Genomic DNA, 27,077 nt, shown 5'->3' on the forward strand with positions numbered 1-27,077 from the left:
AGTCAGACCTGAGGTAGAAAGAAACGGGCGGCAGACACCCCTCATGTGGGCGCGGCCGGGAAACCCTGAAGGCGACAGGTCGGGGCGTCCCTGGGTCAGCCTGGGGTGAGAGGAGACGAGGGGGGGTTCTCTGTGTGGAGCCTGGTTGTGCGGGGGGCGGGGGGGGACAACAAAGAGATCCCCCTCCCACCATGATTGTGCTGCTGCAGCGAGAGAGGAAGGGCAGAACTTTCCAGAAGGAAAAGCAGAGGGAGACCGCGCCCCTAGAAGGCTGGGGGTGGGAGTGTCAAGGACCCTGAGCTATTCCAGACCCAGCACAGCCCCACCCAAGGGAAAACCCAGCCTTGGGGACCCAGGACCCCCCCTCGGGTCTCCCAGGCTTGCGCTGCCCTCCCTCAACCTCGTTAGGTCGGGCCCCTGAGCCCAATTAGAGAACACAGGCTCGCCCTGGGGACAGCCGAGTCAGTGCCCCCCCACGAAAGTCCCGCCCCAACGCCACCTGGTCCGCAGGGACACGGCGGGCGTCAAGAGGGCCCCCCCACCTGCCTGGGCCTTAGGGCAGACGGTGCTGTCTCCCCAAGCCCACGGCCAGCCCCAGCCTCCCACCCGCCGTGCCCCCCAACACCCACCTTCCAAGCAAGAGGAAGGGTCGTGCGGAGACGGGGTGCGGCCTCCTGTTACTCTACCTACTCTGGGGGGCTGTGGCCAAGCCCAGGGGCCGAGAGAGAAGGAAGGAGCAAAGTTAAAGAGGAGAGAATGGAAGGGGGTGTTCAGGTGCCGTCGCTCCAAAAACCTCGCCCTGAGCTGAGCTCGGCTCCCCTGCCCCCAGCACAGATCGTCTTCCAGACCAGCGCTCCCCTCTTCCCGGGGGCGCCCCCAGGCCACATTCATCCCTGAGACAGGAGCCTGGGGGCTGTCCTAGGTGGAGCCCCCCCCATGCCCAGGGCCCTTCATCCATCCGTCCTCCTGCCCAGTTAAGACTTCCAGTCTCTGGCGGGAGGGCCAGCTCGGGAGCACAGGGAGGGGGGGAAAGGCCCCCGGGTGCCCCCGCCCATAGCACCTGAGTTCATCACCTGTCCTGGCTCTGGCCAGCTGCCGCCCCCCCACCTCCGCACCACAGGAAACACTCGAAGGACCCCAAGTCAGTCATGGGAAGATAGAAAGGGTATTACTTTTTTCTTTTTTTTTTCGTGGTTGTTTTTGTGTTTTTTTGCTTTTTCAAGTCCAGTTTCCCTGAATGGACACAAATATATAGATATATATATACTTTTCCTAAGGTTTGATTCCTCCCCCAAGAATAAAATAATTATTTACAAAACAAAACCCCCAAACCTCTTAAAAACCCTATAGATCTTGAGTATCACTGTTTCTTTAAAAAAAAAAAAAAAAAAAGTAGTTCCCAAAAGCAACAAGAAAGAAAAAATTCAGCTGATCTTGGCTCAGGGGTTTCTTTCAACACAAGGAGCTGGGTATGGTGAGTGTGTGATGAATGGGGAAAAAAAAGGAAAAAACCAGACGAAAATGAAAACGCACAGTGCAGGGATGTGTGAGGTAAACAGGATCGGCCTCCGTGGCAACCGATCCGCACAGACCCAGACCCCAGTCGGCTGGCCCAGCAGGGCCGCAGCCCCCGGAAAGGCGGCCCCTCTCTCTCCTGACCTCCTCTGCTGCTCTCACAACTCACGTCTCTGAATGTCCAAACCTGAGTAATTCAAGTGTTCCTTGGTTTTCCCCTGTTTTATTAAATTTTCTTTATATATATATATGTATATATCTTTTTCTTTTCTTTTTGGCGTTAGCTGTGGCTCCTTTACGGATACCTCCCCTCCCCACCCGTATCTACCGCCATCCCGGCCCCTGCGTGGCCCACCTCGACTCCCGCCCCCCTGCCCAGGCGGGCTCCTGGGGTGGGAGTGGCGGGTGGGTAATGGTACGGTTAAGGCAATGAGTTGTTTGAGGTAGAAGATGTGGCAGGTGCGGACAACCCCGCCGGCCCGGCCTGGCTGCCCGCGCTGCTGCTGGTCCCGCTGTTCCCTCCCCGGCCGCCGCCGGCTTTGCTGGGAGCTGGGTGTGGTGCGGGCGCGGGTGGCTGAGCAAACAGCACTCCTAGTGCGAGGACAGGAGGAGAAACACATCATGTGGTTGGGAAGATGACGCAGCAGGGGCTGCGTCATGGGACGCCATGAGCCCGGGCCCCCTGCAAAGTCACCCAGGGACCTGGCGGCCCATGGCAGCCACAGGTCCCTTCTCTGTCCCTTGGCGGCACCTTCGCGGAGCCACCGAGTTGCTCGACGTCCACAGCACCCCCTGGTGGCCCCCGTGAGCTACGGGCTGGCTGCACGGTGTTTCAGAAGAAACTCTGGATGACCCCTTGCCACGGGAGAAGCAAATGCCCCCGGGGCGCGGGCTGAGTACGCCCCGGGGGGCTGGCTCACTCTGGTCGCAGGGGCAGAGCCCTGCTGGGTGGCCCTGGTGGGGGCGGGGGCAACACCAACCCCGGGCTCCTGAGTTAACAGGAGACAGAGCTCAGGGCCCAGCGGGTCCTACCTGTGTACATGATGCCGTTAATCTCCACTGACATGCTAATACTGTTGTTGCCATTGGGGCCCGTCAAGTTCGGGGCAGAGTCCTGGCGGCTCTCGCAGGCTGTGGGAAGAAGAAACACCAGCGTCGGTGGTCATAGGCCCATCTGGGTGAGGACCTGCTTCTGTCAGCACACACACACAGTAGGTGCTCACTAACTATTTACTGAAGAAGAAGATATCTGTCTAAAATTTGCTTCTCTCATGATGATAAGTCTAAAGCTACGTCAGCATCCCCCAAACCATCTCATTCTCTTTAACAGCCCCAGAGCAGCCTGGACTTGACTTGCTCTACTCCTACTAGCTTTGCCGGAGATGTGCAGTGGAATCACTGGGTCACAGGGCAAGAATGTTCTCTATTTTAAGAAGAGATTGCCAAACGGTCACCTGTTTACACTGCCAGTAGCAGGACTCAATGGGCGCGTTTTCCCACATCCTGACCAACATTTAATATCGTCAAACTCTGATGGCTTAAAAAACGGTATCTCCTTGTTAGCATGGAGATCCCCGACTCAGCTTTCCATGGGCATTTCCTCCTAGTCATTAATTCGTTTTATCTTTCTCTTCTTATTGATTTGTGGGCACTCTTTACATGTGTCGGCTGTGAAGCCCTGATGTTGCTGCACAGGCAGGAAGCAGGGAGGGTCTGGGCGCCGGGCGGGTACCTTGGCTGTTGATACGAATGCTCATGGGCAGCTGGGCCGTCATGGCCAAAAAATTCTGCTGCAGTGCCCGCTGCACAAGCCGGTGCTGCTCGTCTGCCACCAGGGCCATCTTTTTCTCAGGAGGCTCCCCAGACTCCAGCTTCTCCCGCAGCTGCTCCAACGCGGCTGCCTGGGCAGCCACAGCTGCCTGGGCCGCTGCTGCTTGTACAGCCGCTGCCTGGGCTGCCACCACAGGGTGGCCCGCCAGCGACACTGGCAGGCGGCCCGGGACCGTGATGGGGATGGCCGAGTCCTCCTCTAGATGGGAGAGAAGAGGCATGGGCAGCCAGAGGGGCACCAAGGAGCCCGGTGCTGCCTTCTCCCCCGGCAGGGAGGCGCGGGTGTGCACGCCCTCTCTGGGGAAGCCGCGAGGCTCCGGACACACACGAGTGCCAGGGAGCCCTTCCCGAGGTCAGCCTGGTGTCGGAAACTGGCGCGGCTGTAGCGCCGTGGTGGGCGCAGCCGCACTCGGCGCCCGCGCTATCCCGAGAGCCTGCGACAGGCCGCGGGTCACGGACGACACTAGCAAGAGCAGCGAGGCCTGCCGTGCGTCCTAACACACTCAACACGACCCGTCCGGAGAGGCCTCTCAACAACCCCCTGCCAGCCCCACGCTCCCGGCCTCGCTTCACGGGTGAGGGGACCCAAGCTCCAGGCGGCAACGGCTATGCCAAGGCCACAGCGCTGCCGTCACTGAGCTGGGACTCGAACCCAGGCAGCTCAGCTCCAGAACCAGCTCCGGCCCATTCCCGCTTCTGTGGTGGACACAGGGTCCCACTGTGACCCGCCGTCTCTTCTTTTCCTGACTCCTCCCCCGTGTCCTTCCCCCGTTGCCTGGCGTGGTCTCCCCCTCTGCACCAGGCCAGAAGCACCCCCCCAACCCCCGTCGGGCTGCACGGGAACGCCCCCCGGGAGCCCCTGGGACCCTTCACCACGGGCCCCCACGGCTGCCTATCGCTTCCCGGCTCCCGCCTGTCAGGAAAGGCTCCTTCCCGCCCACCGCCCGCGCCCCAGCTCTGGCGCAGGGCGTCTCGTGCCGTGAGTGGCTGACAACCACTGCCGGGGACCGCCGGAGCTCCCGGGCGGAGGAGGTGGTGGTGGTGGGTAAACCGAGGCCCCAGAGGACTGAAGGAGCGGTCGTTAGAGACAGCGTTCGCCTCGGACCTGAGCAGCCTGAACCGTGGGGAGTCCCCTGGACCCTCAGGCTACTCAGAGGGTGGGGGGTCACAGCCCGTGGGGCAGGGAAGAAACACTCAGGGACCCAGCCTGAGGCCTGGGGCCGCGTGTGCAGTTAGAGCCTCTGTGTTACGCAGGATTCGGAGGTTCTGCGGGAGAGAAGGCTGTCATGGACTGGTGACACCGGCCACGGATGGGGGGCTAGCTGGCGGACACCTGGAAACTCGGCCCACTGCCCGCTGGGCACGGACGCGCTGCAGGCCCCCCTTTCCACAAACCCACGGGCACAGGGTAACTTTCCCCACGTCCCCGGCCGGAAGCTGGCCTCAGGGAGCTGCACGCACCAGCTCCGGGGTGGGTGAAGGTCAGCCTGATAGGCTACAAGGTCAAGATGCCCACAGGACAGACGCTGTGTTGAGAAGGTTCGAAAGCTCCCAGGGGAAAGAATACAGCAACTGGCTAGTAACGTCTGCTGGGGGCCGCGACCACGGCCACGTTATGACGGCCCGACCGCTGGCCCGGCGACAGCCGCCCCTCACGTCGCCTGCCGCAGGGTCAGGAAAGAACACGGCGCGCAGTCAGCAACGTGGGCGCCCTGCAGACCGGGCGGTCGGTAGGCCAGTGGTCGGCCAGTAACGTCTGCCCTGGGCCCCGGCAGGGCATGCTGGGGCTCATCCTCCGGTGACCTGGGGGGGAGCGGCGGCCCCGAGTCCCCTCTGCGGTCAGAGGGCCCGGCCAGCGCGGCGCCGAGTCAGGCCCCGAGGGGGGCGCCCCTTACCTTTCTTGATCTTGGGCGCAGGGGGGACGGAGCTGCCGTTGGTGCTGGCGGCGAGGCCCAGCGAGGCCACGGGCAGCTTGGGCGAGGACAGCATGCCGTGCGCGCCGCCGGGCGAGTAGGCGAACAGGGAGCCCCCGAAGCTCTGGCGCCGGCCCTCCCGCCGGTTGCTGTCGATGGCGGCCTGGAGTTCGTTGGGGCTGCTGAGGCCGCGCTTCTCGCACTCGTAGGGGTACAGGTATTTCATGTACCTGCGCGCAGGGGTGGGCGGTGAGGGTGGCACGCGGGCGCCGCGCCTCCCGCCGCGCGGTGCGGACCCCCGCCCCGCCCCCGCCCCGGCCCCCCGGGGCGCTCACTGGGTCCGCAGGGTGAAAGCCGCGCTGGTGATGGACGTGGGCAGGTTGAGGCCCTTGGTGATCTCCCGCCACAGCTTCTTGTTGATGACCTCCACCAGGCCGCCCTTCTCGGTCACCAGCACGTACAGCATGAACAGGTCAAGCACTTGCTTGGCCATGATGGGGATGCGGTTCACGGGCGTCCCTGCGGGGGGGGGGGCGGTGAGGGGGGGCGCCACCGCCACCGTCTGGGACTGGCACGCCCACGGGAGAGGGGTCTCTCCCGACGGGGGGACGGGGCACACCGCTCTCTGGGGGCGTCCTGGCTGCTGAGCCGCACCCCACCCCACCCCCTCGGCTCCGGGAGCACCCCATCGTGACAACCGTGACAACCACAGGCGTCCCCAGCGCAGCCCTGTGTCTCCTGGGGGGTAGGGCTGTGGGGGGGCGGGGACCCCCCCCCCGAGAGAGTGTGAGGAAGCCTGTTTCTCCCTCAGGGACCCGGGCTCCTGGCCGATGTCACCTGGGGGTACAGAGACGGGGGCCGGCACAGGGCCAGGCTGCGGAGCCGCCGCAGAAACGCGGCCTCCGTCAGTGCTGCTCCCGGCTCAGCAGGCGCGGCCGACAAAATCACTCTGCCCGGTCCCAGGGGCCTGCGCCCTCGGCCACCTGCCCACCGCCCACCTCCCAGGGCCCTGGGGCTTTGCACTGGGGAGGAGGCAGAGCTCCGCCGGGCCACTTTGCCGCTTAAGAGAGGGGGCAGTGGGCCGGGCCCAGGAGGGGGGGTTGCTCCCAGCGGACGGGCCTGGTCCCCCCGTCCACCGGCCCTGAGCCTCAAGCCTCTGCCCCTGTCCCCATCACCCTCGTGCGGGGGCCTTGAGCTTGGCCTGTGTGGCACCTTCCTGGCTGGGGGGAAGCCCCCCCCCCGAATTCTCCCTGGGTGCTGTCTGTGGCCGCCAGCTGCTGTCCTGTCACCCAGGGTCTCCGACTCAGACCCCCTGGCGCCCAGCCTGCGTCACGCACACCTGCAGCTCCCCCCCCCCGAGTTGGGCCCGCGGAGGGCCCAGGTTGCGGCTCCCCAAGAAGGCCCGGCCCTGCTGGTCCGCCGGACCTGGAGGTTCCAGAACCACTTCCTGCCCCCTATGGCCACGTCTGCCCTCTCCAGGTTTCCAAACCCCCAGGAACAGGGGACCGCCTGGAGAGGGCAGAGGGAGCTGGACTTCAGAGCCCCCACCCTCGCCCAGTTCCATTTCTCAGCACAAGAGAGAGAGAGGAAAAGGCAACCCCGTGTCAGGGGCTCCCCCAGCCCGCCCGGGATGCTGGTGTATGTTCCCCACTGGGCAGGGACAGAAAGACTCACACACAGGGTCCTCTGGGGACCCGGCGCTCGGTCGCAGCCGGGCCCGATCGGATGTTTACAGAAGGAGCAGGGCGGAGAGCCGAGAGGCTCCAGTGCGGGACGGGGGCGTGGGGGCAGCGGGGCAGATAAGGAAGGGTGGGGAGGTCTTCAAGGAAACAGCAGGAGGGTGGGGTGCAGGCAGGGCCCCTCCCGCACTCCCGACCCCAGAACTCTGAGAGGCCTTTACTTTGTGATGTGGGAAAAGAAAGAACTTTCTGTCTGGAGTGAAGGGCTGTGGGTTGCAGGACGTGGCGTCTGGCGGGGGGGGGGGGGGGGGGCATCTCCTGGACCTTCAGCCCCAGAGGCTGCCAGTTACAGAGGGCGAGGATCCAAGAAGACAGCAAGGGCGAGGGGGGCTTGGGGCTGGGTTCTGAGGCATGCGTAGGAGTTTGTTGCTCCCTGTCCCCCGGAGGAGCCTGGCTTGGCAAGAGAGGCAGGGCTGGACTCAGACCCTCAGAGCCCTGAGTGGCTGCCGGCTCCACGGCTGTTTCTGGGGCCTCCCCGCCTCAACCACGCCCAGGGGCTGCTCACCACACCTTCTGAACCTGCGGGACACCAGGCCCAGTCTTGGGCAGGGCGGGTGGGCTCCTGGCCTGGGGGCTCAGTGCTCCCTGCAGGGTGGGGGGTGGGTGGGGGGCTCCGGCAGGTGTGGATGGGTTGATAAAGAGAGTGGGGCGAGATCTCTCTGACCACACGGGGGGCAGCCGGCCCCGGCCCCTGGCAGCCGGCCCCGGCTGGGACTGCTCCCAACGATAAGGACGGGGCCCCTCGCCCCAGGACTGGGTCTGGATTCCTCCACCCTGGCAAGGCACGGGAGGGGTTAATGGGAAGGCCGCGCCCCTCCCCCTTCCCCTTCCCTTCCAGCGGCTGGGCCTGGTGTTTACAGAGGCTGTTGGAGAGGGAGAGGCACGCAGAGGGCCCTGGACAAAGCCCGGTGGCCGGCCCCTGCAGTGGGCCCGAGTGGACCCTGCAGTACCCCGCCGGCCCCGCCCCTTCCTGCGTCCAGGGCTTGAGGACAAGTCCCCTCCCTGGGCCTCAGTTTCCTTCCCTGAAAGCAGGAGTTGTAATAGCTCCCACCAGAGGGGCTGGTTCTGGTCAGAGGGACCAGCCCCACACCGGAGGGTACCTCTAGGACCCCTCCCCCAGGTCCGTCTACGCTTCCGTCCGCCCGTCCGTCGGTCCAGCTCTCTCTGCCCCATGGCCACGTGCCCTAAGGCCACGGGTAGGGCCCTGGGGCCCTACTTGGTGCCCCGGGTCCTCTCCGCCCTTGGCTTACCCCGAACGCCCCGGAAACCCTCCAGTGTCTGGGCTTCGGTTTCCCCACTGGGACACCCACCCAGACCAGTCCCCGCTCCCTGCGCCCAGGCCGGGCACGCTGTCGACGCTCAGCCCGTCGGGGCTCAGCCGCACAGTGGGGACTACTCACACCCCACCTCACAGGCAGAGGCACCAAGGCAGGCGCAGGCGAGGGGCCGGAGCTTCTACCGTCCCAGCGCCTGCTGCCCTCCCGGGAATCCAGCCCTGCTCCCCGTAGGCTGGCTCTGCGGCAGGGGACCCTAGGGGCAGTGGGGGCCTAGGGGTGGGAACCCCATCACACCATGGGTCTGGGCTGGGGACCTGAGACCTCCTACCCAAGGACCCACCCCTTAGATGCTCCCAGCTGTGTCTCCCCCACCAGACCTAACGGCCAAGCAGGCCCCGCCCTCCTGTCCGCCTCTCCCCTGCTTCCCCAGACCCTCGGTGGGCGGCCTCACCTCGCTTCTGCATGAAGCTAAACAAATCGTCCAGGAACTCCTTCCTCTTGGGGTCCCCGTCCAGTTCGTAGAGCTGTGGGGTCAGGGAGCGGATGCGGAGGTCAGTGTCAGAGCCCGGGTGCGGGCGCCGCGTCCCCACGGAGCCTAAGGAGCCCGCCCCCACTTTCGGATGAGGACGCTCATCCCCGAGTGCGTCCCCAGCAGTGGCCACCACCAAGCCACACACCGGGCAGCTCAGAGCAAAGGTTTACTCGCCCCTCACTGTGGAGGGCAGAGCCCAGGTCCATGCGCATCAGGGCTGATGAGCCCCCCCCAGGGCACGGTCCCTCCCACTCCCCCAACTCGGGGGCCCCAGGTGCCCCTCCAGCGTCGGCTTCTGCCTCTCGTGCTTCCTCCACGCGTCCTGCAGGCTGTGCCTGCTGGACCAGGGCCGCCTCGTCTGAGGGCTCCTGCCTGACCACAGCTGCAGAGACCTGATCTCAAGCCAGGCCGTGTTCTCTGGCCCTGGGAGTCGGGTCTTCAACCCATCACTTGGGGGACACAGTTGGGCTAAGACACACAACACCCAGGCCAATCGCTGCCTTACAGCGAACGGACGCATCTAGTGCTGTCCCGAGTCACACACCCGCCTTTGCTCCAGGCGTGGCTCCATTTTGTAGATGCAGAAACTGAGGCCCAGAGGCAGGCGTGAATCCAGAGCCTGGGAATGTCAGGGCCTCTGGGCCCACGCTCTGTCCTGGGCACTGGCTGCTGGGGTTCGCCCGTCCCTGCACTGGTGGTTAGGGGCCCCCAGACGCACAGACCCTCAGCTCCCAGGAGCCGGCAGGCAGTGGGAAGGCGGCAGAGCTAACTGGGGGCTGGAGTTTGTGCAGGTGGGGGTGGGGCGGGAGGACAGCAGCAAAGAGCAATCTTCAAATTAAGCCCTGGGGAACGGACCCCGAAGGTTCAGGACTGCGGGGGGCCTCGAAACCATCCATCAGCCCCGGACAGGGCAGCCCATCATTAGGGCCCAGGAACGTGGCCACGCCCAGCGCCTGTGCCTGACCAACCCCGGGGTCAGGCAGGCAGGGTCCCTGGGGCTAGCTACCCCTCAGCCATCTTGCTCCTGTCCGGGCTTGGGATTCCCCCTCCGGGAGCGGAGACAGAGGCCCCCCTCCCCCCCCCCCCCCCCCCGGGCACAGGCCGGGGTGGTCCAGGCTGGGTCTTTGTCTCTGCCCTGCTCAGGCCGGGCCGCCAGCCGCATTCCTGGGCTGATTTATGGTGGTGTGGGAGGCCTTGCACTCCCCCCCCCCCCCCCGGCCTGGGGCCCTGCGACCCGCAGCTACGCCTCCCCGAGGGCGCGCGCCCGTTCCCCACCACACGTCCCACCCCGTGGGGCAACATGCGGTGCGGTCTCCCGCCCGCCTGCGGGGACTTCGTCCGGCTCGTCGCTAGTGTCCAGACGGGGTGAGCGCGCAGCAGCTGAGTAAGTGGACGTCGGACGGGCCCTGAAGTGCTCAGCCCCAGCGGGAGCCGGGATGGCAGGGGCCCTACAATTCGCCCCTACCCACGCCTCGGACCATGACCCCATCTAACGGGGTCTTCACGGACATCACCCGCTAAGATGAGGTCGTACTCACCGGGTGAGGGCCAGCCTCACCCGACCCCAAGTGTCCTTACACAGGACAGACGGGGCCCAGGCAGATGCTGGAAGAGGCAGGAGGGAGCCTCCCCAGAGCCCCGCCTGGATCTCAGGCTTCAGTTTCCAGAATGCGGGAGGACAGAGTCCCGCTGCTTTCAGCCCCCCCAGTCCGTGGTCCTTGTTACGGCCACTCCCGTGGGGCTCAGGGACAACAGGCCCCTCCTGACAGGGCCAACAACTCCTGTGAGATCCCGGCCCGGGGGACCACCCTGCCAGAACTTTCCCTGCACGCCGCCCCCAAGGAGACCTCAGGGCCCCCTGCACGCCGCCCCCAAGGAGACCTCAGTGCCCCCTACACGCCGCCCCCAAGGAGACCTCGGGGCCCCCTGCACCCAGCCCCCAAGGAGACCTCGGGGCCCCCTGCACCCGTCCCCAAGGAGACCTCGGGGCCCCCTGCACGCCGCCCCCAAGGAGACCTCGGGGCCCCCTACACGCCGCCCCCAAGGAGACCTCGGGGCCCCCTGCACCCCGCCCCCAAGGAGACCTCGGGGCCCCCTGCACGCCGCCCCCAAGGAGACCTCGGGGCCCCCTACACGCCGCCCCCAAGGAGACCTCGGGGCCCCCTGCACCCTGCCCCGAAGGAGACCTCGGGGCCCCCTGCACCCTGCCCCCAAGGAGACCTCGGGGCCCCCTGCACCCTGCCCCCAAGGAGACCTCGGGGCCCCCTGCACGCCGCCCCCAAGGAGACCTCGGGGCCCCCTACACGCCGCCCCCAAGGAGACCTCGGGGCCCCCTGCACCCTGCCCCGAAGGAGACCTCGGGGCCCCCTGCACCCTGCCCCCAAGGAGACCTCGGGGCCCCCTGCACCCTGCCCCCAAGGAGACCTCGGGGCCCCCTGCACGCCGCCCCCAAGGAGACCTCAGTGCCCCCTGCACGCCGCCCCCAAGGAGACCTCGGGGCCCCCTGCACCCCGCCATGCCCCAACTTTCCTTCCCATCAATGCAGCAGCTTCGCCCTGAGCTTCCAGAGCCATCATGACACCCGGGTTCCAGCTGGGGAAACTGAGGCTCAGGACGGAGACCTGGCAGCAGGGGCAGCTGGCTTGATGGGGGGCCGTTAACCCCCAGGCCAGTGGAGGGTGGACAGGCCTGTGGCACAGCCCGGTCAGACCCCCGTGGGGCCAGGGTATTGTCTGGGGCCGTAAAGGGGGCTGTGCCGGGCCCCCGGCTGCCGGGGAGGAGGGAGCTCTAATGGCTGCTGGGGGCCGCCGGCAACAAAGGGGCAGTAAGGGCCACCTTGGCTTTATGGGGCTCCGGCCCTGAGTTCCGCTCCCCTGCAGGCTGCGCCCTGCGCTGGCCAGACCGGAGGGATGGGGGCGTGGGGGCCGGCGTCCAGACCCCATTGTGGGTCCGCGGGCCCGCTGTCTCTCCTCGCTGGGCTCCAGGCCGCCCCGCGCCGAGCCTGGGCCGACGTCCTGCGGGAGTCTCAGGCTGAAACCTTGCCCTGCTCAGGGTGGGCCAGGAGGCGCAGAGACAGGTCGCCTGCCACAGCCACAAACCAGGGCTGGAGACCGGAGAACCTTCCAGAAGCCCCTCCCTGAGCTGCCCGCCTCCCGGAGCCCGCAGCCGGTGTCCCCAGGGGCCCCACGCGGGGTGCTCAGGTCACGGGGTCTGACTCAGGCTCCCGGCTGACGGAGGGACGCCCTGCAGCCCCAGGGTCTGCGGACCCTCCCTGCAGGCATCTCGCTGCTCCCGGAACCTGCTGGGCGCAGAGGCAGGCCCACCTCCGGGAGGCCCCATGCTCCGCACCCTCGGGGACATGTGCTGGGGGCGGCCCCGTTTTCTCGCTCGCCGACACCCTTGCTCCGGGCCCTTCCACCGCCCCACGTCTGGAAGCAGGCGCACAGCAGCTGCTTAATAGATGCCCTTGATGGCTCGGGGCACCCGGCGATGGGGCGCTCGTCCCTTCCCAAACCCATTATGTGCCCTGCAAGGCTCAAGCTTTGGGTGGGTGACACCCTGCGCCGGGGTTGGGGGGGTGCGGAGGCCGGCTCTACCCCGTCACTTCCTGCCCTGTGACCTGAGTCCACCAGCGTCCACCCGCCCGGCCACACCTGTCTGTCCACCAGTGAAATGGATGCAGAACCTTGAGATGGGGGATGTGGACAGGCGAGTCTGGGCTGGAGGCCCCCAGGGTCCCCACTGAAAAGTACGGCAGCCAAGTCCCTCCCTGGCCCCAGAGCCCGGTGGGGTCGTGGGTCACACTCAGTGCCCCCGCGGGGCCCCCGGCCAGTCTCTGGGCTGCAGCTGAGGGTGAGCGAGGGTGTCGGGCCACTCGGTGCCGAGGCTGGGCTGACCCTGGTTCGGTCTTCCCCAAATCACACCACCCACTTCACAGAAAAGGACACTGAGGCACAGGGTGAGGACCAAGCCTCCCCGGTCACCCCACTGGGCAGCCAGAGGGCCTTCCCGGCAGCCTGAGCGGGAGCCCCCCGCCCCGTAGTCTCCCGCATCCCCGTCACCCCCAGCAAGGCCCTGAGTCCTCCCCGGCCTCCCCGGCTTTCTGAGGGACAACACCCCACCCCCCACCACCCCGCGGCCACGTGAGCTGGAGGCAGACAAGGTCGGGAAGGCTCAGGTAGAGGCAAGCCCACCCTCCAGGCGCACGGACGGGCGAACAGGAAATTCTTGTTTGTGGCCAACGAGTATTTCTGTCTGGGCTGCTGAGAAAGTCCTGGGGTCATGCTGCTGACCCGGTAGAGCTGTGTGTGTGTGTGTGTGTGTGTGTGTGTGTCTGGGGGTGGGGGGACCCTTCGGCCTCCGGGCCGAGAAGACAGCAGACCCCTGGGGCGCCCGGCCGCTCAGCCCCAGCGCCCGGCCCCAACCCCGGGCCCCCAGCGCGGAAGGTGGGAGCAGAAGGCCCCTCCCAGCCACCACCGACCCGCAGGAGAGGGGCCTGGCATGGGGACCCCTCCATGTGGGCTGGGCACCACCGGGGCTGCCTCCCGAGGCGCGACTGGCCCCGAGAAGGTCCCATGGGCGGGAGGCCCCACCTGGGCAACAGCGCGCCGGTTCCCAGCCTGTCCCAGAGGCCCAAGGTGGCGTCCAGCCCAAGGCCGAGGGGCCCAGGCTGTAAAGCATCCGCCCGCCTGTGGGGCCCCGGGAGGACCTTTGCCCCTTTAACGGTGTCTGCTCAGGCCCCCTCCTGCCACCCAGGTGGCTCCAAAGTCCGCAGGGCCCCACCTGAGGCCACGGTCCTTCCAAGGCAGAGATGGGGCCCAAAGTAGGAAAAGTCAAGGAAGGGCCCAGTGAGCTCTGAGCCCCCCAGGAAGAGGCGGCAGAGAGACGCCCAAGGACACAGAGGCTTCCCGACGCCGCGGCTCCCAGGAAACCAGAAACGCGCCCTCCAGCAGGTCCCAAACGCCCCAGACCAGACGTGCCCAGAGCCGGGCTGCGAGGGGATGGGGACGGGTGGAGGGGCCGTGGGCAGCCCGGGACCCCAAGTGCTGTCAATCTACCTACTGTCCCTGAACCTTAAGAAAAATGTATTTACGGGATCAAGAGTCACGTTACACGAATTCACCGTTTTAAAGTGAGTGTTTCAGTGGTGTTGAGCGGATTCAGAGTCCTACAACCATGGCCTGTGTGATTCCAGATCATTCCATCAGTCCGAACAAACCCCGTCCCCATCAGCCCTCACCCCTCCCCTCCCCAGCCCCCGGTCCCCACGAGCCCCTTCCCGTCCGTGGAGGAGCCTGGTCTGGACGTGTCACACGCATGGACTCACACCCCATGTGGCCTCCTGTGTGTGGTCCCCTCCCTGCACGTCGTGGGCTTGGGGGACGTCCCTGCGGCCGCGTGTGGGGGCCTCGCTGCTACTGGGGCCGGGGATGCTCCCTGTTTGCCCATTGGTGGACGCTAGGTTGCTTCCACCTTCGGACTATTTTCATGAACTCCGCTGCTAGGACAGGAGCTATCATCTCTCCTATCTTCATACCCTTGGATTTTGGGTTAAGAATTGATTCCTTGGGGCGCCTGGGTGGCTCAGTGGGTTAAAGCCTCTGCCTTCGGCTTGGGTCGTGATCCCAGGGTCCTGGGATCGAGCCCCGCATCGGGCTCTCTGCTCTGCGGGGAGCCTGCTTCCCCCCCTCTCTCTGCCTGCGTCTCTGCCTACTTGTGATCTCTCTGTCAAATAACTAAATATTAAAAAAAAAAAAAAAAAAAAAGAATTGATTCCTTGTAAGTTCTGAGAGCAGAGCGAAGCAGGGAGAAGGTGGCCTGGCTGTTTTCACCCCCATCCCCCCAGAAAACACCCAGGAGCGGCGAGGACAGTCAGCCAGATGCCACTTCCTTCTCGCAGCCTGCCAGGGACCTCTCATTTCTACACCCAGACGCCACCGTGTGCCTGCTCTCAAGCTGACCATGGCTCCCTCCTGCTCTCCGTGGACTCTCAGCAGGTCCACACTTCCCGCCTTCCAGCGGCTGCTCCCAGGCCACGTGCACCCCGTCTCTCCCCGTCGCTGGCCATGCTCCCGCCGCACCAGCCCTCGGCCGTGGGCCCGCCCGCTCTCTCCCCACGGCCCGAGCACCTGCTGGGCTCTCCAGCTGGAGCCCTAACCCTAACCCTCACCTCTGCACGCCCTCCCACAGTCCGGCCTCACGCCCGGGCCCGGGCCACACGTCCAGTGAGTGGGCCTGTGTGCCCTCATTCTGGGGTGGTCTCGCCCCACCCAGATGAGAGCCCCCCGAGGGCAGAACCAGGGACCATGGGAGCCGGGCACGGCGCCTGGGACACAAGGCACCCACTGGCGAAGGAAGGAAGGAGAGGAGGCTCCCTCAGGCTCTCGCCTCCTCCGCCTGTCCCCCGTCACAGCTCAGCCCTGTTGTACCTCTCCCGGCCCCGGCGGCCCCCGCCCCATCCCCCCAGAAGCCCCTCCCGACCGAGATGACTCAGCGTGCACAGCCGTTGCGGGGGCCCCAGGTGGGCCGGGAACAGAGTCCCTGGGGGCTGCCCCAGCCTCCCCCATTCACAGAAACACCCACAGCTGCCAAGGGCCGGGCAGGCGGGGCCACCCCCTTCAGCCCACGGTGCACTTGGGGAAACTGAGGCGGGCGTCTGTGCAGCGACAACAACCTACTAAGTGCGTTATCCGTGCTTCCCCGTGGCTGCACCAGGCGGGAGGCCCAGGGCGTGCGGGCCTCACCCAAGGTCCCGCGGCCCCAAACGGCAAAGCTCTGGCCTCGGCCCTCCCCGCAGTGACCTCAGAGCAAACCACGTCATTGTGGATGAAGAAAACCAGGCGGGGCTCAGTGGGGCCTCAGGAGGTCTGCACACTGAGCCTTAGTTTACCCCTCACGGGGGCAGGGACCACGCGATCAGGAAGCGGAGGCCAGCAGCCCGGCCCCGGCGCTGCGAAGGACGCGGGTCGGAGGGCCCAGCTGGGCATCCGGGGAGCTGCGCTTCCGAGGGACCGGTCCGTCCTGGAAACTCCCAGGTCGCGGAGCGCGGTGGGAGCCCGCGAGGTGGGAGCCCGCGAGGTGGGAGCCCGCACGGTGTGGGTCGGCCGGGACAACCCACTGGGCGGCCGTCATCCAGCACCGTCTGCCTGTCCAGGCCGGGGTGCAGGGACGCGACAGAGCCCCGGGCCGGCGGGGGACGCGGCAGGGGTCCAGCGAGGCCGCCGCGGCGTCGGCGAGGTCCCGGCTGCGGCGGGCGGTAGGGGCCGTGGCCACGTCTGTCTGTCCTCACTGCCGTCCCGCGAGCTGCCCTCCGGCGCACCTGAGCCCTGGGACACCCAGGCCGCCTTTCGCTTCCCGTCAGCGCGGGCTCAGCCTCCTCCTCACAGATGTGGCGGCCCCAGCGGGCTCGCGGGAAATTGGGGAAGTGATTCTGGGCAGGGCAGAGACATCTGTCCGCTCGGCCACGCCACCCCAGCCGGCCACGTGTCCCCTCAGAGAGACATGGCACCCCACCCACGACACACAGTAATAAAAAGGTTCAGAAACAAGTCACAAAGGCTCCCACGGGGCTGAACCTCCCAGGCGCTGCTTTCTGGGTGACGGCGGAGGCCGGGCAAGCGCGCACGGCCGACCACCGCCCCTCTTCCGACCAGCCTTGCGTGTGGCCATGGCCACCCCAGGGCGTCGCTGTCGTCCCCCAGGAAGTGGGCGAGGGCACCTGCGGCCTCCAGGTGGGACGCATAGGACAGAGCTGGCGGGCAGGCAGGGGAGCACCGACCTCAGGGCCAGACAACGTCACAGCTGGGGAAACTGAGCCCCCCGGGGGCACGCCCACAGGCTGGAAAGCAGCAGAGGGACGATGGTGGGAAGCAGTGAGGGAGGAGGAAGCAGATGGCCCAGGCAGCCGACGACACGTGGATCGGGACGGCCGCCGGTCCCCGGGGAGCCCCTCAGCCACAGGCCTGGCCCCAAGCACACAGACCACTGGCCGAGCGGGAGCCCGCGTCAGAGCGGAGAGCGGGCCCCTGAGTGCAGACTGCCGGGCAGCTCTGGAAGCCGGGGACGGAGCCTTCGCTGCCTCTGGAGGGACGTGGGAGCCCCAGGCACGTGGGGGCCTCGTGGGGTTGGGGAGCAAGCCTGCCCTTCACCGGGCTCTCTCTGGGCGAGCCAAAAATCCAGAATCCCCTCCCTGAGCCGTTACAAATCAACTGCCACACACAGTCTTGGGGTATTTTGTACAAGGGTCACCGCACAAGATCATCCCGTCGCTCCCGCCTGGCTGCCACCTTGCGGTGGCCCCAGGGTCCAGGGCCGTGGTCAGAGCCTGGGGCCGGGAACTTAAGTCCCGTTGTGGGGTCTTCTCGGAAAGGGGCCACCGTCTCCGCCTACACTCGTGCCTCGAGCAGCCCCAGGAGGTGCCAGCAGGGACTCTCCCAGGCAGAAGGTGCTCCCAATGACCTGCCGGCTGCGGGGCGAGCTCCCTGCCCCCCTCCGCGCCTCCCCTGCGCGGGCTCTCGGAACAGAGCTGCAGCCAGAGCCCTTCCTGGCCCGGCCACAGCAGCCCGGCCCACACGCGCTGTAGGGAGCCGGGGGGCTACTCCCCGCCCCCACCCTCTGTCCAGCAGTCGAGGAAGGGACCCTGGCCAGGGACCCCGCTGGGCACACCCCCAGCCGGGGGAGGGGGCACAGGGACAGGATCTGCCCTATGGTGGCCAGCAGCCCAAGAGCCCCAGCGAAGCCTGGCTCCGTGGGGAGGCGGGAGCCGGACATGGCGGGCGGCCCCGGGAACACGCGGCGGGCGCCGGCCCCACCCTGCCGCTCCTGGGCCGGGACACCGTGAACGGTTACTGACTATGGCAACGGCCAGCGCTCCCGTGAACTCTGCCTTGGTTTACAGATGGGGAAACTGAGGCTCAAAGGGAGAGCCCTCCAGCTGTGGTGGGGAAACGGAGGACCGCGTGGCTTCCGGCCCCACGTCCCCTCCCAGAGTTGGGCTCCCCGTAGGCAAGCACACGACTGTCCCCGGGCACTCACAGGCAGGGGACACCTGCTGCTCCCGGGCCAACAGCAGCTGGGGCGAGAGGCTGGGGCAAGGGGGTGGGGCGGGGCCGGGCGGGAGGACACGGAGCCACAAAGCCACCAGAGATCTGGGGAGCAGACCCCAGGGATCGGGTCCAGGCCCAGCCCGAGTCCCGGAAGACATCTGTGCCGCTGGTCACAAAGGAGGTGGGCGGTAAAGTGAGGGACGCAAGGAAGGTCCGCGGCCCCCTGGGTGGGGCCTCACAAGCACGGGAGACCCGCGTTTGCATCAACGGGCTTGACACCCTTACTCAGGATGGAGGTTTGGAGGCACAGCCTAACGGGGCAGCGGACCCTCAGAGAATCCGCCTGGGGGGCAGAGGGTGACACAGCTTGACCAGGAACAGGGGCCTATGGCCACTCCCCGCCACTCCAGCCCCGACAGAGACGCGAGACCCACCCAGACGCACCTACAGAGCCCCCACCGGGACCTCTCCCCGGCCGTGGCGGCACAGACCCGCTGACCCCCGTCTGGGCACTCGCGGACCCTCCCCACGCACCCGGCCCTCCCCACGGTTGGGCCGGCCAAGCCACCCCGACATGGTTCCCTGGCGCAGGCACAGACACACCCGTCCCAGCAGACACACAAACACAGACACACCCTCACTCGCTGGCAGATAATGGCCGAGACGGCCCGCCCTCGCCACGGTGCCGGCCCAGCCCATCGGGCCCCACACCCCCACCGCCTGCCACGCATCGCCCGCCTCTGCCCGCAGTCCACAGATGCGGCGCAGCACCACAAGAGAGGCTGGTGCCAAGGGAGGACCCGGCTCAGGCGCGCACGCTCGCTCCGGTGAACCCGTCGCTGGGCCTGCCAGGGTCCCTGGTCTCCAGGGGGCGGGGCCTCTCGTCCTGTGTCCCTCAGATCACGGATCCCTGAGGTCGGCCTGAGGGTCTCTCTTCTTCCCGAGACACCTGCCACTGGATCCGGGGCCCAGGGACTCGGGGGGGGGGGGTCGTCTTAACCAATGACACCTGCGAAGACGCTATTCCCAAACAGATGCTGTCTGATGTCCGGGCAGCTGGGGGGGCTGCCATTCACCTCCCGGCGCGCCTCTCCCTGCGACATGGGTGTTTACGGGCTGGGAGGGTAGGGGTGTGTCCCCGAGGTGCCAGACACTGGGCCTGCAGGGGTGCTGGGCGGTGGGCAGTGGGCGGTGCCTATTCCCCCCTGCCCCGCCCCCCGCCCCCCACCCCCACCCCACAAGACCCTGCCAGCCCTGAGGCCGGGGACTTCAATAGGCAGACTGGTTACCGTTTAACCCCATGACCCCCAATTGTCCTCTGTCCGCACGCAGCCTGGCGAGTGGAGAAGGGGCGGGCCCCATGCCCCGCCCCCCGCGCGTGCCCACCCACCAGCCCGCACCCCCAGCTGCTCCCCTGACCCATCTCAGAGCACAGGGGTCATGGGGCGGCTGCAAGCAGCCGGGAGGACGTCCCTCTCTGTCCCCATCAGTGGCGCTGGCCCTGGGGGTCCACAAACTCCAGGAGAGGGTCTCTGACTCGGGCAGGGGACGAAGGCACAGGGCGGGCCCAGCCCTGCCGAGTCTCCCTGGCGGCGCCCGCAGGCCAGAGACAGGGCACCCCGCAGCTCAGGGCGGAGAGAAGGGACCGTGCCCGGCCCTGCTCACACCTCAGCCTCCCGGGCACGTCGGCCACGGGCCCACGGACAGGTCCAGGTCAGTCAACTCCAGCCGCTGACGGGACGCCGTGACTTCTGCTAATGGTTGATGGGTCCCCCCCCGACCTCATGCTTCACGGGGCAGGGGGAGCACACACACGTGGGAGCCCAGTCACGCACACACGTGCACACACGTGCCACAGACCCACAGCCGCAGGGCGCTGCCACCCCATCCCACGTGGGCTCAGGGACCGTGCGAACAGCGCTCTCCACACGCGCTGGAGTTACGTGGCCCAGCCTCCCTCCGCTGTGTCCAGACCGCAGGACGTGCACCCACACATCTGTGAGAGGTGGGACGGGCCACACGGGGCTCACGCCCTTGTCCACAGACATACCAAGCGTGTGGACGCACGGACGGGCTTCCAGATGACAGACACGTAACAGACGCTGCAGACAAGCTCGCGGCCCCAGAACACGCAGACGGACACACGTGGGAGAGCCACAGCACCAGCACACGCGTGGCTTCCAGACTCCCCCAGGGCCTGGCCCAATTGAACGCAGACCCCAGTGGACACGGGACCCCTCCCCCGCAGCTCCCGGGGACCACACGTCTGCCCAGCGCCCCCCCACGACCACGTCAGCGGGCCGGACCCCACGTGGCTCACGCACGCTCATCCCCCAATGGGAGGCGCACGTGGACCCTGCCCGCGGGGCACCACTCCCTCCAGCGGCCGCGTGCGTTATTAGAAAGCGTGGGGCGGGCCGGGCACTTGGCAGCGGCCACGAGGGTGGGGAGCAGATGGTGGGCGTGGGGCCAGGCCCCGGCGGCCGTGACCCCACGGCGGTGACTGGGCGGCTGGCGGCGGCGCAGGGGCCAGATAAGGCTCTTCCGGCTGAGTCAGTGTGGTTCCCAGGGCTGGCACGGGCAGAGGCACGGTGCCAGGGGCTGGCGGGCAGGCACCCTCCCCGGGCCTGCCACGGCCCGTTGGCACCACGCCAGCAGCCACAGCAGCTTTGATGAGGCAGGCGCTGTCCCAGGCGGGGTGGGCTGAGTTCCCAGGGGCTTCCCGCCACCCTCCCCGCCCCCGGGCACATGGCCCTGGCTGCTGGCGCCCCAGGAAGATGCCCGGCGCCAGAGCCGGCCCCCGGGACACACGGGGCCTGGCCCCCAGCCCGCTCTGTCCCAAGCATATCCCACGGACGTCGCCGGGTTCAGGACCTAGTGTCTGACCTCGAAACCTTTGCCCAGGCTGTGCCCTCTGCTCATAACACCTTACCCCACCAGAAGAATTCTCATCCTCCTCCCCTGGCCCTGCAGGCCTAGCGTCTTCCAGGCCTGCCCAGAGTACAGGTCCTATAAGGGTTCCCACTCACCTCTCCGCTCCCCAGCTCCAAACCCTGCCAAGGTCCCTTTCATTTACCCTAACATCTGCACACCCATACGCCTCCCACTCTATGTTCCAAGATGCAGACTCGACTCTTCTCTGTCCCCCTAGCAAACTCTTCTACACCCTGTAAAGCCCCAGCCCCAAAGCCCATTCCTCCCTCCTCTAGCCCAGCCCCGATCCCCAGGGCTGCGAGTGCCTATGTCCAGCTGTGGCTCCCCGCAGCCCGGTGGGGGCCCCAGGCAGGATGAAGAAACCCTCTGCCTTCCCCTCCCCCACCCCACGATCCCAACCATGCCTCCACCTCAGGCCGCCCGCCGACTTCTGGAGCCCAGAGATGTTCACTGCAGTATTGTTTACAGCAGTGAAACAGGCCAGCGTGTTGCTGTCAGCCCCATGAGGAAACCATCGCGGAAGAGAACCAGGGAATGGGGAGCGCTCGGACCCACAGAGCAACGCTGAGCGGCGCTGGGAACGGCAGCCAGCCTGGGGCCCGGAGAGCCCTCTCCGCTTCCCCTCCGACGAGGACGGTACCAACGCTGCTTCTGCAGTCAGACACGGCCCTAAAAATCTGCACGTGTACTTCCTGCGGCTAAAAAAACCTACGTGAGCTGAAAGGGCTAAAAAAAAACCAAAATGGGACCCCAGCCTCTTGCGAAGAACACCCCTGAGGCCCACGGTCTCACCTCCACGTGGGCCGTGCCTGCTACACAGGAGAAGGGCCCCCACGGGCATCACAGGGGCCCCAAGAGGCCCAGGGAGGGCTGGGGGCCAGGCACAGTCCACGGCGAGGACAAAGAGGCCACCAGTGACTGTTCCCGCCTAAGTGCCTGTGTGGTTCCAGGCCCTGGGTCCTGACACCCTGATGTGAGGCCCTGGACCCACTGTGTTCGTGGCAAAGGAGATAGAGGCCCGGGGACCCCATGTGTCCGCCCTCCAGTGCACACTAGGTCCTGTCTGTAGGCAGTCGACGGACTCAACCACCCATGTTCGTCTCCGTCGGTGCGAGGGAAGAGCCCTCAGCCGCCCTGCCCTGCGTGCGGGATCGGGGCGTGTGGGGCACAGGAGACAGGCTCAGTCCGCCTCCTGCACAGCTAGGGGACACGTCTCAACTGCAGTGGTCACCTCTACGTCTTGGAGCTCATCGACATGTTATGCAGTGGACGGACGTCACCTTGAAAAGCAGGCGGAAAACACCGCAACGATCAACACAAACCAACGCGCAGGGAGACGCCCGCCATCCTGTGACTTCGACAGCACAGCCGTGATCTCAAGTGCTGGCGAGGCCATGCACAAGCCGGAGCCTCGAGAGGCCACGGGAAGGAGGACAGCACAGCCGCTGTGGGAAGCCGACCATGGGTCCCCGAGAGGCCAATTAGCCTCACCGCCCGACCTGGCGGTTCTGCTCCTGGCTCTGCGCCCGTGAGAGCTAAAAACACCTGTCCACCCCGAAGACATGCAAGCGTGATCACAGCAGCCCGACTCACAGCAGCTCGACTCATAGCAGCCCAAGATGTAAACAAGTGTTTACCCAAGTGTCCATCACAGGTGACAGAATAAACACAGCGTGTCCACCACGCGCCGGAGCGTCCCCCGGCCGCCAGCAGGAGCGAGGCCCCCACGTGTGACCCCAGGGACAGACCCCAAGCCCACGACACGCAGGGAGGGAACCAGACACAGGAGGCCACACAGGGTGAGTCCACGCGTGTGACACCCCCAGACCAGGGTCCTCCATGGACAGGAAGGGGGTTCGCGGGGGCCAGGGGCTGGGGGATAAGAGCTAAAAAATACACTTATAAAAGTTTACATCTGAGGTGACAGAAACGTCCTAAAATAACCTGGTAGTGGCTGTACCACTCCATGAAGACATTAAAAACCACTGAACTGCACGCTTTTATCAGGTGAAGTACGTGCTATGTTGAGTCTGATCTCAATAAAGCTGTTGAAAACAATCCCAAAGTTTGAGCTGTTGAGACCGAGGATCCCGATTCTTAAGCACCCAAAGATCTGAGGTTAAGACATGCGGGGGCTGGGGGGGTGCCACTTTCGAGAGCCCGGGCCCAGCTACGTGGGTGACAGGAAGCCACCAGGGTGCCACGTCTGATGCCAGGAGGTTAAGATCCTAATCACTGCCTGCGACACGCCTGATCCCCGGCCAGTGGCTCGCGGCGTGCTGGCCTCCGTCCGCGCGTCCCCAGGGCCCCACGGCAGACAGGCTGCGGGGGTTCCAGGGATAGTTTTGTGGCCATGAGCCCGCTGCCCCAGGTCCCTCCCCAGCCTGGCCTCCCCGAGACCATATTCACGGCTCTCAAGGGTTAGTAGGGGAAGTCGGCCCCAGGCCCTGCCAAGACTTGGGAGGAAGAGGCAAGAGATGGTGCCAAGTGGGCGGCTGGCCGGCCGGGCCGCCACGTGCCAGGAAGGCTGTGGGGAAGGCGCCAGAGTCAACACGGCCTGACGTCTGCTAGGCGGGCTGGGCCCGGGCCGCTGCTGACACTGGCCACACAGGTGCCCGGCCAGCTGGGTGGGAGGGCAGAGCCGGCAGCCGGGCCTGCCATGAATGGACAGGAGGAAGGTCCCAGCACTGCAGGGCGGGGCCACTTTCTCAGAATCCAATCCTGTCTCCTGCAGGGCCCGACCTGGCAGCATCTGGCTGCCCCCCTCCCAACACACACACCAATGTCGGCCCTGCCACAGGGCCTTTGCCCAGGCCACTTTCTCTGCCAGGTGCACCGTCCCTCCTTCCGTGAGGCTTGACCCAAATGGTGTATCCCGAGAGGCCTCCCCCGCCCCAGCCAAAGATGCCGACCACCTCTCCCCAACACCTCAGCACGGCTGTCCGGTTCCTGAGGCCGGCCTCCTCCACACAGGGGAGTCACCCCCCCAGCTCAGCGAGATGCTGAGCCCCCGTAGCTCTGGGGTTCCCTGATCTGCTCTCGCTTCCGTTTCCCCGGCCCTGGGCATCCCAGACAAGTGGGACAAAGGCTCCTGTGGCCCTTTGTTCCTGACACGCCAAGGGGGCTTTGGGGCCTGGCCTTTGCCCCCAGTCCCCGTCTGGCCTGGCCACCCAAACCCTGCCCCCCAGGGGGCTGAGGCCACTGAACAGGGTTGGGGGCTCGGGGTCCTGTGTGGCCCGGCCGGGACCCTGCACCGCCGGGGTAGCGTCCAGCTCCAGCCCCCGAGCCTCGGGCTCCCGGTAACTACCACAACAAACAAACAGCCCACGGCGGCCTGCACGCTGTTCTGAACCACGGCGAGCTCTGGAGACCCTCCCTCAGCGCTGTGGCTCCGGGTAGCGCGCCAGCCCAGGAGGGGAGGGACACAGGGGTGGGGGGGCGACTGGGGTCCATGTGCAGGGGTGGAGCCTCCAGGAGGGGGTGTGGGGGGCGCTGGCCACGCCCAGAGAGGCGCAGTCCGCTGGCTGTCACCCAGCCCTCGGCCCTGCCCCACCCCAGCCAGACACCCGGGCAGTTCCGTCCGTCCTGCCGGCTCCCCTGCCGCCTCCCAGTACTGCCCCCCTCACTGGGAGAGCCCCGCCCGGGCCCTGAGCGCCCTCCAGGAGGGGCCCAGAGCTGGTTCCGGGAGGCCAGCATCCAGAGGGGGCCGCCCCAAGGCCACACACAGCCACCTCCCGGCTCGCGCACACCGGCCTGTCCACAGCCGGGGGAGACCTCGAAGACCCGGGCTACTGGGCTACCGGGCTGGGGAGGCCAGGTCCCCGCGGGCCACTCCTGGAGGTCGGAGCAGGGCCCAGCTGGCCACGGACTGGAATGTGAGCCCGGCCGGACGCCATCTGGTTTCCATCTGCCCAGCCCAGCTCGGGCCCAACTTCAAAGGGTCCCCCGCCCCGGCCACTTCCTCTGCCCCGGCCGCCCGCAGGGAAGGCACTAGGACGGCCCTACTTCCTCCCCGCCCCTCCGCAGCCCCAGGGAGTTCTCAGCCGTCCACACCAACGTGGCCACCCCCTGCCCAACCAACCACCGCGGCCTCTGTGACCGCACTCCACGCCAACTGACCAGACTTCAGGCCGGCGTCCCCAAGCCCCCAGCGCCCTGCCCGCACGTCCGCCCGCTGGGCCTCGCCCCTTGACCGCGGCCCACGCCAAGCCCAGTTCAGCCGCACGGCCTCTGCCCGGGCACCTCCCCAGTTCAGAGCCCCGTGCCTGGCTGGCTCCCTACAGGTCCTTCTGGGCAGGCACTGGGCAGCCCCCGAGCTTCTCCCTCCTGGCTCGGGTCCCCCTCCTGTCCACACGGGGCGCGCTCAACCGTCGGCCCGTCCCACCCACGGGGTGTCCACAGGGCTCCCTGCACGCGGCCGTGTGCCTGGCTGGCGTGGGCCGGGCGCCAGGACCCAGCAGTGGTGCCCGTGCCCCTGCCCCGCGGCCCCCCACAGCGCACCGCACACCTGCTTGAACTGCTCCTCGTAGGTCCAGTCCCCGTGGTCGGGCGGCTGCAGCTGCGGCGCCACATGGGCGGCCCCTCCGGCGTGGGCCAGGCTGGCCCCCTGGCGTTCCTGGCCACCAAGCACCCGGGGCCCGCTGTCGCCACGGTAGGCCTGGGACGGCAGGGCCCTGCGGGGCACAAGGGCTGCAGGGCCCAAGCCGGAAGAGCCCGGGGGCCCCTCCTCGTCCTCGTAGTCCTCCTCCTCCTCCTCGTCCTCTTCCTCGTCCTCCTCGTCTTCCAGGTCGTCCTCCAGCTCCTCCTCCTCCTCCTCCTCCTCCCACTTTGGCTTCCTGGGGCAGGCAGAGGGCACAGGTCAGGGGCGACGGCGCCAGCTTGCTCCAGCCCTGGGGCAGGGTCTGCTCTACGCCCGAGTCCCGCTCTCCCTCCCTCAACAAGGGGACAGCGGCCCCCACCTGCTCCAGGCGCTGCAGGGGGCACGGTTGTGTTTCCCATCGGCCCACAGCCCCCCAGGGCCCCTGCACACCTGCTAAGCCCCTCCTGCCCTCCGTGGCACGGGCTTCCTTGGTGGGCCTTGGAAATGCCTAGCCGGTTCCTGCCTCAGGACCTTTGCTCTGACTGTTCCTCCCGCCAGGCATGCTGTTCCCAGCCCCCGACACCTCCCCCCACACCTCTCCTTTATTTCCCTGTCATAACCCACGACCACTCCACTGCTCTGCTTGTCAAACATCTTCCCAGAGTGATTCCCCTGGGGTCCTGCCCGCAGCTGGCTGGAGGCCTGCACTGGGTCTGGCAGGAACACCCCACGGTGGACGACCACGAGCCCGCCAACACCCACTGTGCACGGGTCCCTCCGGAGCCACTGAATCTGCCGGAGCCTCACCGGGCAATGGGGCTCCCGGCCACACGGGGCTGGTCCATGTAAGTCAGGCTGGAACCAAGCTACAAACCCAGATGCCCCGCCGCCCGCGAGGGGTGGCTCCTAGGTTGGTGAGACCCCCACTGTCCTTCAGAAAGTTCTAAAGGACAGTGCTGACCTCGGTGGTCAGCAGGGACGGGGGCTGGTCCTACAGCTGCCTGGGATGCATGGAAGGCTCAGCTGACGCTTGTGCAGTGCGTAGCCCACGGAACCCGACTCACAGGTCACCATCGGAGCCCACGTCCTCGAGGTGCCTGACGTCTTCAGTGTGTCCCGGTGCCTCCCGTCCTCGGCCCAATGGGGCAGGCGAGCCTGGCACCCCTTCCTGGACCGCATCCTCATCCTCCAGGCTGGGGGGCCCGTCCTCCGAGCCGCTGGGGCTGGGTGCGGATCCGAGGCCGGCGGCTGCCGCCCGCATGGCAGCCAGCGCGGCCATCTGGGCCCGCTGCATCCGCGCCTTCTCCGGCTCTCTGTCCTCCTCCGGGGTGGCTCTGGCCCGGGCTAGGGGGCCAGCGGGGAGCTCGGCCGGCGGGGGCGGCGGGGGCGGCGCGGGCTGCCGGGCCTCCAGCTCCTGGCGCGCCCGCTGCTGCCGCTGCAGGAGGGTCTCCATGACGGCCTGCAGCTTCATGGCCCTTCGGGCCGGGCCGCCCCGGGCACCAGAGCTGGGCGGCAGGGGCGGCCCCTGCGGGGAGGGGGCCTGGCCGCACTGCAGTGTGGGGGCCTCAGGGGAGCCGGGACAGTGCAGGGTGGCGGGGGGTGGGGGCGGGGACCGCCGGGTTCAGGCCGAGGGCATGCCAGTGCTGCCTCCTTCTCACGCCAGGCACCAGGTCACAGCGGCTGGTGTCGGGCTCATTCACGGGTTCGCGGGAAC

General features: G+C 67.1%; 1 protein-coding gene across 1 annotated transcript; it reads right to left on the bottom strand.

Moving 5' to 3' along the window:
- Positions 1–1,225: 1,225 nt before the first annotated feature.
- ARID3A (AT-rich interaction domain 3A) lies at positions 1,226–27,077 on the bottom strand. The gene is made up of 8 exons (XM_080810179.1): positions 26,428–27,077; positions 25,292–25,619; positions 8,726–8,798; positions 5,594–5,777; positions 5,241–5,488; positions 3,248–3,544; positions 2,548–2,646; positions 1,226–2,106 (listed from the first exon to the last, which is right to left on the bottom strand). Exons 1-8 carry the CDS (start codon positions 26,832–26,834, stop codon positions 1,937–1,939), a joined length of 1,806 nt encoding a protein of 601 aa, XP_080666305.1. The 5' UTR covers positions 26,835–27,077; the 3' UTR covers positions 1,226–1,936.

This window comes from Martes martes (assembly GCF_963455335.1).
Source record: "Martes martes genome assembly, chromosome: 1".
Lineage (NCBI taxonomy): Eukaryota > Metazoa > Chordata > Mammalia > Carnivora > Mustelidae > Martes > Martes martes.

Coding starts and splice junctions, on each gene's coding strand:
- ARID3A (XM_080810179.1), bottom strand. CDS start 26,834: ATGAAGCTGCAGGCCGTCATGGAGACCCTCCTGCAGCGGCAGCAGCGG. Junction 5,489..5,593: donor GCTTTCACCCTGCGGACCCA/GTGAGCGCCCCG, acceptor CCCTGCGCGCAG/GTACATGAAATACCTGTACC. Junction 2,107..2,547: donor TAACGGCATCATGTACACAG/GTAGGACCCGCT, acceptor TCCTCGCACTAG/GAGTGCTGTTTGCTCAGCCA.